Here is a 13,470-nt window from a genome sequence, read left to right on the forward strand (position 1 = left end):
GGTAAATGTTTGAGGGGTGCTTGATAGCCCTAGGCCTGTACTCACTGAAACTTACAAGAATGAAGGTGGGGGAATCTCATTGAAACCTATTGAATATTGAAAGGCCAGACTGAGTGGATGTTTCCCTCTAATTGAGGGAGTCTGGGACCAGAGGTACAGCCGCAGAACAGAAAGATGGCCTTTTAGAACAGAGGTGAGGACGAATTTCTTTAGCCAAAGAGTAGTGAATCTGTAGAAATCATTGCTATGGATGGTTGTGCAGGGTGAGTATATTTAAAGTGGAGGTTGATATGATCTTGACAAGTAATGGTGACAAAAGTAAGTGGAAGATGGCAGGAGAATGGGGTTGGGGGGGATAATAGATCAACTATGATAGAATGGTGGAGCAGACTCAATGGCCCAAAAGGCCTAGTTCTGTTCCGACGTCTTGAGGTCTTAATGATTCTTTTTTCCAGTGCTGGATATACAGTGGAACAGCTTATCTAATGCAGACCTGGTTCCAGAACACCAGTCTTCAGTGCTTCCCCAGACTGGACAAGTTCTTTCATTTACCTTCAAAGATTTCAATTCTGTGTTACAAAAATATTGGAAAGAGAAACCAGGATATTTGACCATAAGGGTGATTGCAAGTGGAAAATCTGGTGATTAAAATTCCAGGGGAGCAACCTGTTGTTTATTCCAGATACAATCTACAAAAGCAAAATGCTGCATTTCTAACATGCTGGAGACACATAGAAGGCTAGGCAACATCTGCAGAGAGGAGCAAAGTCGGTGGTTTCTAGTTCAGCAAACACGAAATGCTGGAGGAAGTTAGCCGGTCGGCAGCATTTATGGATCGAATGAATAATCAATATTTCAAATTCTTGGCTCTTTTAGAATCTTTCATGGAAAAGGCATACTCATTCAATGAATTATTTTGATAGAATTTACAAGTTGTTTTTATAAGCAGTTATTATCTTTTCCAGAAAAGTACTTAATTGGAGAAAGTTATTGATTTCGGTAATCACGTTAAACAAGCCGTAGAGGCAGCCCACCAAGTGCAAGCGTCCTTTAAACGTGATAGGGGCTGGGTTTGTGGGCGGGTTCTGCTGCTGGCTCTCTCCTGCCGGAGTTCTCTGGGAAAGCTTATAGTCGGTCTTTGTGGAAACAAAACAGTGAAGCTGATGGCAGCGGGGACGTGAGTGTGAGAGAGGAGCAGGGCTGGCAAGTGAGCGCGGCGGATGAGGAATCGCCGAAGTGCAGCAGCGATTGCAGCCGGCTGCGGCTCTGGGATTTCACGGCGAGAGTTTAGGTCGGATTGCAGCGGTTCGCATCATGCCTCGGCCAACCATTGTCGACGTGAAGGTGCAAGACGTGCAGAAAAGACGGATCCCGAATAAACATTATGTATGTGAGGCTGCTGTGTTTGCAATTCTCGAGAATAACGAACTATCGCTCTGAATTTTCTTGGGAGTGGGGAGGACATTGCTGTTAAAGTTTTGGGACAAATATGGTAATTTGGGTGATAATTTACGATTTAACATGTTAGATTAAAGTATCAGAATGCTGCCCTGTGAGTTGTATCCGTTAGACCAGATCAGTTCAACTTTGTTCCTTGGATTTTGCAATTATTTTACCTAATTTACTGATCACGCCAGCTATAAGCGGAATAAACTTCAGGATTTGCACAGTGTACGTGCACAGAAATCTCTCGGGGAATGCTTCCTTCAAGCCACATAGTGTTGGTTTCATAAATCCGGGGGGGGGGGGGGAATACCTGTGGGTGGAAATGGAGAGGCTTGTAGTTAGAAAGAAAACACTTCCAGTCATGGAAACCTTCTCAGCGCAGAGTAATGTTTCAGAAGGAGGAAGTCTGCCACTTGGCCCATTGAATGTATTGTCAAGTTAGATCGATGAATTTACGTAAACAGGGGTAGATTGGATTTCCTTAGAACACAAGCCTCGGGTTAGATTTTGATGTAGGGAGGGCTCGGCTGGTTAATACCACTCCGAAATACTGGGGGCAGTTTGGTTTCAGTGATACTTCGGCCCCGAATGCAGTTTTAATGCCGGAACCACTAGTCAAATGCAGCTTCGGAAATCTAACTTGTAGAGTTTAGAACAAATGGAAATGGATTTTCATCTTAACAACTCTTTTTTTTTATGGAGTATGGAGAGGCGAGCTCCTGGTGTGAAATTCAGAGTATGTAGCGATCACGTCGCTTTTTTACATGAGGTTATTGTCATTGGTTATCCACGACTTTCTCTTCTGGTCGTTTTTTTTTTGTTGGCGACGATTTATGCCGGATATCTATTCCACAGGAGTCAGTAGTTTTTAGGTATTTCTTCAGTTCATTATTCGAAGTGTAGCTACTGAATTTTTCAGTTAGAGGATCGGCAAATTCTACTCTCATTTGCAGACCTTGACAATAGGGATTGCCAAATAGCAGAGAGCAGTTTTGTGCGTCTCCGGTGAGATTGATGAACTCAGGACAGACTGGGCTCTGTCCAGTCCGTATCATGACGAGTGCATGCATTCAGTGGGCGTCCGGGTGAAAGTCTCTCTGTGTGAATAGGGTTCAAATTCAACTTCTGTTATTCAAACAACACGACGTTCCTACGGTCCAAGTTGCACGCAGTACATATAGCTCTCATACACAACATACAGATTAATGTTACCATAACAAAATGATCAAATAATACGTTGCATAAACAATACAAGTTAAAAGTAAACAGTGCAAAGCTACCGGTGCTTCATACATGATGAGATCTGGGTGGTGTCAGGGAGTTCAGTAGTCTTAATGCCTGGGGCATGGAGCTGTTTTCCATCCTAACAGTTCTTGTCCTAATGCTCCGGTACCTCCTACCTGATGCAGGGATCAGCGGATACAGCGCTCCTGATAAATATCTCTCGTCCAATGGATAGAAGAGAGACCCAATGATCCTCTCGACAGACCTTGCAATCCTTTGTTGGGATTTGCGGTCAGATGCCTTGCAATCCCCGTACCGGACCTTGGTGCAGCTGGTCATGACACTTGGTGGTGTTCTACCAGGGGTGATTGATAAGTTCGTGGCCTAAAGTAGACGGAGTCAATTTCAGAAAACCTAGCACATTTATTTTTCAACAGAGTCCCCTAGTGATCCCTTCCCCACGATCTCGTGGACCTCCTTGGGTGGTAAGCCCTTGAGACCGAGGTAGCCGATGACTACACGAAGGCCGATGTTGTCCATTTTCTCAGACAGTGCTTATTTACAATTTTCAATTATCTGAAACAGAAATACCACAAGAATTATTAATTTCAAACTTTCTGCATAATAACGCAGAGTTGAACTGCACGTGCATGTGACGAGAGCTGTATAATAACTCATCGCCTCCTACCTAAGGCCACGAACTTATCAATCAGCCCTGCTGAGGTCCAAGACCCTGACTTCTACAAAGATGGGAGCCACATGCTCCATGATCGCTGGACTAAGTGTGTTCATGTAGGAGGGGACTACGTAGAAAATTAAATGTGCTAGGTTTTCTAAAATTGACTCCTTCTACCTTAGGCTACAAACTTATCAATCACCCCTTGTATAAAAAAAATGGTTAAAATGGGGGAAGGGGGAAGCTCACTTGCGTCAATCTCCTCAGAAGGTGGAGACACTCCTGTGCTGTTTTTGACCAAAGGGAGCAGGTGTGATCACAGAAACTTGGTGCTCCGAACTCTTCACAACAGAGCGTGCAGTGAGGAGTGGGCAGCATGCAACTTCTAAAGTGCACAATCGCTTCTTTGATCCTGTCCACATTGAGACTGGCTCCTCTAATACTTTGCAGAAATTGCATTTTGCACTTTTACCTTTGGATGGATTTGTATAAATATTCAGAAACATACAAAGGTTTTGCGGTTAGTTTTCAATAATCATTAATGATTTTAAGTCATGCATGCATGTGTTATAGAACATAAGCTTTATATATAGAAGGAATGTGAATTATATGCTGTTTGATACCACAGTTAACCACCTATGCTGTGATGAGCTGAGCGAAACAATATTTGTATTTTGAATGAAGTTCATTTTATTTTTTGGGGCAAGTTAGGATGACTAATATAATTTAGGGTTTAAAGCTAATAGTTAAAAAGCAGCTTGAAGTCTTAGCTAAATTGAGTATTCAAGCTGCTTTTTTATACTGTTGATGAGGACATCATGCTGAAAGCATTGACTCATGGAATCTATGCAATTGGAGGCTTATAAAATGTTTATTATAGGGTTCGTTAAGGTTGGTAAATAGGAAGGTACAATAAAAGTGACCTTCTGACCAGGTTTTGTATGTGTGAGAGAAGGAGAGGGAGAAAGAGAAATGAGGGTTTCTCTACTGCTGCATTTATAACTGAAGGACATTGTTCAATACCGATACATGCTTTTGCATAAGATATAGCAGCTGAAGTAGGCCATTCAATCATGACTGATTGATTTTCAACTCCATTCTTCTGTCTTCTCCCTGTAACCCTTAATCTTACACCAACCAAAAGTCTATCAATTACTGCCTTAAATGCACCCCATGATGTGGCCTCCACTGCCCCCTATCCTATGGCAAAGAATTTCATAGATTCACCACTGCTCTGGCTAAAGAAATTCTTCCTCATCTCTGTTCTTTCATTTTGAGGATGTGCCTTTAGATCCTAGATCCTCCTAATGGACATACATCTCCATCCACATTTGCTCTGTCCATTGCTTTTTGGTATTTGGTAGATTTTAATGAGATCCCCCCCCCCCCCTCCCATTCCTCTGAACTCCATTAAATACAGGCCCAGAGCAATCAAATTCTCCTCATTCGTTAAGCCTTCCATTCCTGGGATCACTCTCGAGAACCTCCTATTGACTTAAAGAGTATTGAAGGCAGTGTATTGATAGGGATAAATTTAGATGTCATGTTGATCTTCTGCATTAGATGATGAGTTAAAGAGAGACTTATTACATGACTCCATCTGTTGGGTCAAAATTGCTTCAGAGAATAAAGAAAGATGCAGCAAAGCCCGTCTTTGTGTCTGATCTCCTTATTCTTGTGCTTCATTTCCTGCTTACCTGCTGTAGGAAGGGAAATGGTGGTAGATCCTGGACCAACTTGTCCACCTCAATTCCTGGGAGCACCAAGATAAGCACAGGTGCAGAAGATGCTGTAATTACCTAAAATTAGGACGTGAACAGCAGATTATAAAGTCATACAGCGTAGAGACGAGACCTTTGTCCAACTCGTTCATGCCAACCAAGTTGCCTACCTGAGCTAATTACATTTGCTTGAACTGTAGAGTCCAAACAGTTCATATCCAGATGCCAGTCCAATTGTTTTATTTATAGGTTGTATACTTGCCTCTATCACTTCTTTTGGAAACTGCCAACAAATAACCACCACTCTCTGTGTGAAAACATGTCCCTTGTAGGCCCTTTAATCTGTCCCTTTCACCTTTAACTTATTCCCACTAGTTGTTGACTATCCTACTTTGGGGAAAACAACTGACCATCTACCTTATCTATGCCGTTCATGTCTTTACTCTAGCGAAAACAGTCCTAATCTTCAGTCTCTCCCTGATCCTGCAGTGTTCTTGTGGATCTCCTTCTGCACAATCTCCAGCTTAATCACTTTGTTCTATATAACCAGACTTGCACAGAATGCTGCAAGTGCAATCCCAACTCTTATACTCCGTACATCATCAAATGAAAGCAAGCATGTTTGTACACCTTCACCCTCTGTCGATCTGTGGTGACACTTTCAGGTAACCGTTCTACAACACTCCCACAGCCTGGTCATTCAATTCACTGTGTAGTTTCTGTCTGGTTCAACTTCCCAAAAAACATCATTTGTCTGAGTTTGGTTCCATCTGTCAATCTTTTACTTTTGATGTAGCTACTCAGATAACCTTTTTTGCTGTTTACTGTACCACCAGTGGGGTCAGTAGGTCTCATCTGCAGATTTATGAACCATACCTCTTTTATCCTCATCCAAATCGTTAATACTTACTGTATATCAAACTATACCGGACTCAGCCCTGATCCCTGCAGCCACTCAGTAAATTTAATGAATTTGATTTTGACTAACAATGAATAACTTCTCCTAATTCCTACACATACCGATTATTTTTGTATTTATAAACATAAATTTTTTTAAAAATTGAACATTTCTGAAATTACTTCAGGAACTATAATAATAGATAAGGATATTGGGAGCAAACACGAGGAAATCTGCAGATGCTGGAAATTCAAACAACAACACACACAAAATGCTGGTGGAACACAGCAGGCCAGGCAACATCTATAGCAGGGGTGGGCAAACTTTTTGACTTGTGGGCCACAAAGTGTTCTAAAATTTGACAGGGGGGCCGGACAAGGAGCAGATGGACGGAGTGTTTTGGTAATACACCTCATAAGAGAAAATAAAATATCATGGGATACGTAGAAAACGTGCTTTAATTTCAATTGAAAATGAACAAATGCATTACAACAAAATATCTGTCTTTGAAGTCCCATGGTATTTAGCTATTTATTGAAATGACTTTTAAAACACTGAAAATTAAATGAATAAAATACAGCTTTTTTTAATAGTAACAGTTATTATTTTAAAACACTGATATTATCCTTCAAGATATTATCATCATCATTCTCCTCCTGACTGTCTTTATTTCAAAAACAGTAGGAGATGCAGGTCTACTTGTCCTGCTCCTTCTTACTCAAATGTCCCCTGTGCCAAAACTCGAACAACGACCAGCACAAAGACAGAACAGGGACAGCGTGCTAGTATGCGGAGCGCGTTATTTGATCTGGAGCGCATTTTTTATTTTGAGAACGTATGTGCACCTGCGCACTACTCATGTCCATCACTTAACAGAAATGACATGTAACATGAAAGGCTTATTGAAAAAAATATTTTCAAATGCATTTTTTACATAACACAACGAAGAAACTTATTTTTAATTTCAGTGGGAACAGTGTTGTTGGTCTCCCTTTTTAGCCAGCGCATCAAAGTCTGGATTTAGCTTTGTTGTGGCGATTCTCAGGATGGATCTGAGGTGTTGGTCAGTTAACTTGGATCTGTGGCTGGCTTTGTTGATGTTCATGACGCTGAACGCCTGTTCACACAAATAGGTCGAGCCGAACAAAGAGTAAAGCGCAAATGTGGAGTAATATGCTGCACCTCAACAAAGGTCAATGTATATAGAGTGCGTCATCTATTGGGAAAATGCCAGAATTGCGGGGGAAAAATGTTAACAAGGTTTATTAATATAATTTCATCAAGTTCTGCGGGCCGGATTAAAAAGCTTAATGGGCCACATATGGCCCGCGGGCCGTAGTTTGCCCATGCCTGATCTATAGGGAGAAGCGCTGTCGACGTTTCGGGCCGAGACCCTTCGTCAGGACTAACGGAAAGGAAAGATAGTAAGAGATTATTGGGAGTCCGTTTTGCTCTTCAAGCCCCTTCTACCATTAAGTAAGACCAAGGCTGCTACTGAGTAGCCTATTTGTGTGCGGCCATTAAGGCTGCATTAGAAATGTGGAAGTATGAGTTCAGTGAGGGAAATAAGCTTTCCAGGCAATTTGAACAGGAATAATAACTCTGTTTCTTGCTAATGAATTGGTGAAGGATAGATAGCCAGATAGGGGAGAGAAGGACTGATAAAATTCATTGTCAATCTAAGCACAAGAAGAAAGAGCAGATAGGGAAATAAAGGAATGGATAAAACGAGAACTGAACTGTTTATGAAAATAAATGACATCGTTAAATTTTCTAATGACAGATATCTGTAGAACTGAGATTCTGTATTTGTATAAGTTGATCTTCAGTGACAGCAACTAGGAAATGCAGGATTAACAATTATCACAGTGAAAGCGTTTTTGTGTTTGTAAGGATGAGCCTTTGTTTTCATTGGTGAGTAACTCTTATTGGCTGAACAAATACTGCTTGACATTCAATATATTTCAGTAAATTGTTGAAATAGTTCAACTTGAGCAAATAGCTTGGGTAAATTTACTCCAAAATTTATCTACAAAAAAAGTCTGCAAATAAATATTCATCTTTCGATGCAGCCTGCAGAAACCAATATTATTTTCCCTGCTTTAATTAGCCAAAGTCCAATCTGAGACAAGTGTGTATATGTGTTTCCAGTGCTACCATGATATTTATCAGGAAATGGAATTATTTAATGCCCATATCATAACTACAGAATGGAGTTTAAATCTACATGTTGAGTTTAATGAATAATTGAAATAAATCTAGGATGAAAGCAAGTTGACAATAGACCAAATGAGAGCAACGTGTGTATTTGGAGCTTCATAAACAGCATTACTATTATCATGTTTAGTAGCATCCTTTCACAAATACCTACTCTGAAGCTTAGACTGTATTGAAGGTACACTCACTGGCACAAGGTGAAGTGGCCAGTCAACTCCTGCATCCTGGTTTGGCATTCATTGTCCACACTTCATCTACCCTCACTCACACTACCAAGCCCCCATTGGGTCTCTGTGGTGAGCCCATGACTGTAGTGATATTGGCAGTAACCAGGTGACTTGCCTTCAATTTCAAGGCCAGAATATTTGGCTTTCTAAGTGAAGGTGAAACTGGGTGTTGGAAATAATCCTTTTGAATTCCAGGACTGAATGTGCTTCTGAGTCAGACACTAGGAGACAGACTCCTCACTGGTCAAAGGATTCTTAAATGAATATGGCCGGTCCATATACAGGCTTGGTTAGAATTGTAGCCATTCTAGTCAAGCCAGTATAAGGCATCAGATTGTGAAAAATCTCTGCTGCATTGTCATTCATATTTTCTTGACATTTGTTTCAAGCCACACTTTCAAGACATTGCTAAACGGAGCATTAGTCTACGAGTTCTGTGAGCATATTTGGAGCACTTGCTTCCTTTAATGATCTGTGTGCATTTTGAGATGCCTTGCCCGTGACAGGTAAGGTGTCACCTGGCAATATAGGGAGGAAGGAGTTACATCTGTAGACAATTACTTTCCATGACATGAAAGGAGTCATCTGTGCACGCATTGAGAAACAGAATTGCAAAACTAAACGTGTTGATTTATTTTCTGTTTTGCATGCAAATTCTGTGAGAAACACATTCTGTATGTCAAAACATTTTGTTAGTAATTTGTGAATCTCAAAGGGTGAATTTTTGTAACCTGAATGCCTGTAACTTGAGGGTTGCCTGTAGTATATTGGGGCCACTACCCTAACTTCCCACTTTGAAAAAAATTTACTTTTATATAGCTTCATTTATAACCTTTGGAAGTCTCAAGTTTGTAGTCATGAAGGTTGTTTGCAGAATCATTGTTGTTTTAAGTAGGAAACAATATAAACAATATATGCGCAGAGGAAGTTCCCAAAACTGGCTGTTCCATAAAACTGGAAGTTCCATATCTATGAAAATGCAAGTTAATCAGGCTACTGGGAAAGACCTTTTCCAACCAACCATCATGGATTATTTGCATACAGTCAAAATATAACCATATAACCATATAACAATCACAGCACGGAAACAGGCCATCTTGGCCCTCCTAGTCCGTGCCGAACCCTTAATCTCACTTAGTCCCACCTACCCGCACTCAGCCCATAACCCTCCACTCCTTTCCTGTCCATATACCTATCCAATTTTACCTTAAATGACACAACTGAACTGGCCTCTACTACTTCTACAGGAAGCTCATTCCACACAGCTATCACTCTTTGAGTAAAGAAATACCCCCTCGTGTTTCCCTTAAGCTTCTGCCCCCTAACTCTCAAATCATGTCCTCTAGTTTGAATCTCCCCTACTCTCAATGGAAACAGCCTGTTCACGTCAACTCTATCTATCCCTCTCAAAATTTTAAATACCTCGATCAAATCCCCCCCTCAACCTTCTACGCTCCAATGAATAGAGACCTAACTTGTTCAACCTTTCTCTGTAACTTAATTGCTGAAACCCAGGTAACATCCTAGTAAATCGTCTCTGCACTCTCTCTAATTTATCTTTCCTATAATTCGGTGACCAGAACTGCACACAATATTCCAAATTTGGCCTTACCAATGCCTTGTACAACTTTAGCATTACATCCCAACTTCTGTACTCAATGCTTTGATTTATAAAGGCCAGCGTTCCAAAAGACCTCTTCACCACCCTATCTACATGAGACTCCACTTTCAGGGAACTATGCACAGTTATTCCTAGATCTCTCTGTTCCTCTGCATTCCTCAATGCCCTACCATTTACTCTGTATGTTCTATTTGGATTATTCCTGCCAAAATGTAGAACCTCACACTGCTCAGCATTAAACTCCATCTGCCAACATTCAGCCCATTCTTCTAACCGGCATAAATCTCCCTGCAAGCTTTGAAAATCCACCTCATTATCCACAACACCTCCTACCTTAGTATCATCGGCATACTTACTAATCCAATTTACCACCCCATCATCCAGATCATTTATGTATATTACAAACAACATTGGGCCCAAAACAGATCCCTGAGGCACCCCGCTAGTCACCGGCCTCCATCCTGATAAACAATTATCCAGCACTACTCTCTGGCATCTCCCATCTAGCCACTGTTGAATCCATTTTATTACTCCAGCATTAATACCTAACGACGGAACCTTCTTAACTAACCTTCCATGTGGAACTTTGTCAAAGGCTTTGCTGAAGTCCATATAGACTACATCCACTGCCTTACCCTCGTCAACATTCCTCGTAACTTCTTCAAAAAATTCAATAAGGTTTGTCAAACATGACCTCCCACGCACAAATCCATGCTGGCTACTTCTAATCAGATCCCGTCTATCCAGATAATTATAAATACTATCTCTAAGAATACTTTCCATTAATTTACCCACCACTGATGTCAAACTGAGAATACTTTCCATTAATTTACCCACCACTGATGTCAAAATAGCAGAGAAGACCTTGGTTTGTCTTCCCCTCACCCAATGTAGCACTCTTATGATACAACATTGAAGTCTCAGCTCTTCATGCTCTTGTCTGGAATAGAATTTGAACTTGTAGCCTTCTGACTCAGACAAGAATGCTGTTGACTGAACCAAAGTCTACATCACATCCTGTGCCACAAATGAAAGCAACTGCTTGGTTTCCAGTGCTAACGTTGCTCAACTATAATTTCAAGAGATACAAAAATTAATTTCAAGGGGGCCTGCATTGTGATTCCAATTTTCTTCAGCAACATGCACAAAAATCTGGAGGAACTCGGCAACATCTGTGGACGAAAGTAAACTGTCCACAGGGTCTGAGCTTGAAACATCAGCTGTCAATTTCTCCCCCACAGATGTTGCCTGACCTGCTAAGTTCCTCCAAAATTTTTTATATGTGTTGCACCAGGTTTCTAGCATCTGCAGCATCTCTTGTGTTTCCAAGTTTCTTCTGTCACCCAAAGGCATCTACACAAGCAGGCTAGCTTTTGCACCTTGATGATGAGCTTATGTATGAGGCAGGATGATGTTTTGTCTTCAATAGCTACATTTAATATGAGAGAAATGTATACAGTATACACCCTGACCCTGTTTCTACTCCAAGAAAAGAAGGCATCTGCTCAGAGTGGAGGGTTGGCGACTGGCCAGCACATCCCCTGTTAGGCAGTGGGAGCTATTGTCAAAGTCAGACAGGGGTTCATATTTTATCCATAGACTGCAGAATTGCAGTGCGTAGTTACTACCTCCTTTATTGGAAGCTGAGTGGATGTGGCAGAGGTTTCAGAAGTCCCAGGTTTTCTGATTTCACTGCCTGTGGATGCTCTATTGGTCAGAATATTTTGAGGATGAGACACTCTATTGGTCAGTCTATTTTTTCAGTTCCTTGGAGAAATGCAAAATTAGCACAAGCAGGAAATCCATTAGACAGTATTGAGTTTAATTTGTACTTAAAGCTGAGAATTGATTTTCATGAATAATTATATTGATTATTGCAAGGTGATCTGCCATAGCATTTGACGTTTTAACTATAAATTTTAATTCTTTTTGTCAGCTGATGGACTCCTTCAGTAATGAAATTCTCAAGACTGTTCTGCCATACAACAGTGTGCTTTAATTAACAAATCTTCCTTCTGAAGTGTATTGCTAAGTGCCCAACAGTCTGTAGTTCACAACATTCATGCAATTGATGTTTTGGGAGCACCCAATATAAAGAATGAAAGAACAGTGTACTTCAAAGCCCACCAAGAACAAGCAGTATCTGTGTATAGCAGCAGGATGTTCGTAGCCAGACTTGGGAGATACATGTCTGCAAACCTGCTTACTATATTTACTCAAGACTTTTAATTACTTCCTCAGCTGCTAATTAACCCAACAAGTTGTTGTGAGTACTAGGCTGTCTATTCATGGTTAATGGAAATTAGTTTTCCCCTGGCTATTTGTCTTGGGGGTCATTATGTGTTCAGAAGTAACTGAATCAACATGTAAACTCTCTGCTTAGTCCCTGATTGATTCACACATTTTAGGTAGAGTTGGACTGTTGTTTCAGGAGGTGCTCCATTATCGATTCCTCATAAAGTATAATGTTGTGGTGCTGACATTTTAAAATTATACACAGAAGATCACACCTATTTTCCTGGAGGTACTGACCTTGGTGAGTTGGAATAAAAACCTAGGATTGGTTACATCTCGTTCCTTTTTTTATATTGTCCCTGCAATTCAAGTTTATTTCCATGGGTTTTGAACTCAGCCTGTAGTTATTGTGGCTAAAGACCTGTGAGAAAGCATGGAGATGAAGAGAGGCAGGCTACGTCTACACGTCAGCTAGTTTATTGTCTGCCCTTTGGAAGCTTTATAAACATCCCGTTGAAGACTAAAAATTGTGATGTAGGAAAGCGGCAACCTCTCCTCTAAGCTTTGATGGAATCGCACTGAACTGGATTGATTGCTGTAGGTTCAGAGAGCCAGATGCAGCTGCAAGTGTTGGAGCTCCAACAGGCTTAGTTTGCTAGAAGATTGGTGAGTCTGTTTGTTGTGTGTTAGGTTTCCAGCTGCAATATGGAGATTTTCCCTCTGGTTTTGTGCCCTGTCGGGGTATTGTATAAGGGCTGGGTGGATGTTGCATTTTTTATAGGATGGCAATGCTTCAAAGGTTCAAAAGTATACACCTTGAACTTCTTCTTCTCTGGGTTGCTTCAACAAACGTTTAAAGCTTGATGTCAATAGGTTTCTGATTTAATTGAATTGACTTTATTACTTACATCCTTCAAATATATGAAGAGTAAAAATCTTTATGTTGCATCTCCATTCAAATACGGATGGAGTATTTTGGAAGTGTTGTTTCAGGTTCTTGCTGATGATACACTGACAAATTGATAGGGACAATATGCTGCCTGAGGAATCTTGGCCCCATTCCTTAAACTCTTGGTGTGGTATGATATAAAGAGCAGGTTTAGTGTTTGCAGGGAGTTGGGCAGATTATTTAGGAATCAGAATCAGATCAGGGTTAATATCACTGACATATGTCGTGAAATTTATTGTTATAAGACAGCAGTATA

At 40.8% G+C, this 13,470-nt stretch overlaps 1 protein-coding gene across 2 annotated transcripts in view; it reads left to right on the plus strand.

Moving 5' to 3' along the window:
- The first annotated feature begins 1,094 nt into the window (after nt 1-1,094).
- sh3pxd2b (SH3 and PX domains 2B) overlaps nt 1,095-13,470 on the plus strand; it is a 283,763-nt gene continuing 271,387 nt past the window's right edge. For both annotated transcript variants that reach the window (XM_059990197.1, XM_059990198.1), the window contains exon 1: nt 1,095-1,386. In XM_059990197.1, the coding sequence (XP_059846180.1) occupies nt 1,315-1,386 (72 nt within the window). In that variant the 5' untranslated portion in view covers nt 1,095-1,314. The remainder of the gene's footprint in view (nt 1,387-13,470) is intronic.

This window comes from Hypanus sabinus, chromosome 15 (assembly GCF_030144855.1).
Source record: "Hypanus sabinus isolate sHypSab1 chromosome 15, sHypSab1.hap1, whole genome shotgun sequence".
Lineage (NCBI taxonomy): Eukaryota > Metazoa > Chordata > Chondrichthyes > Myliobatiformes > Dasyatidae > Hypanus > Hypanus sabinus.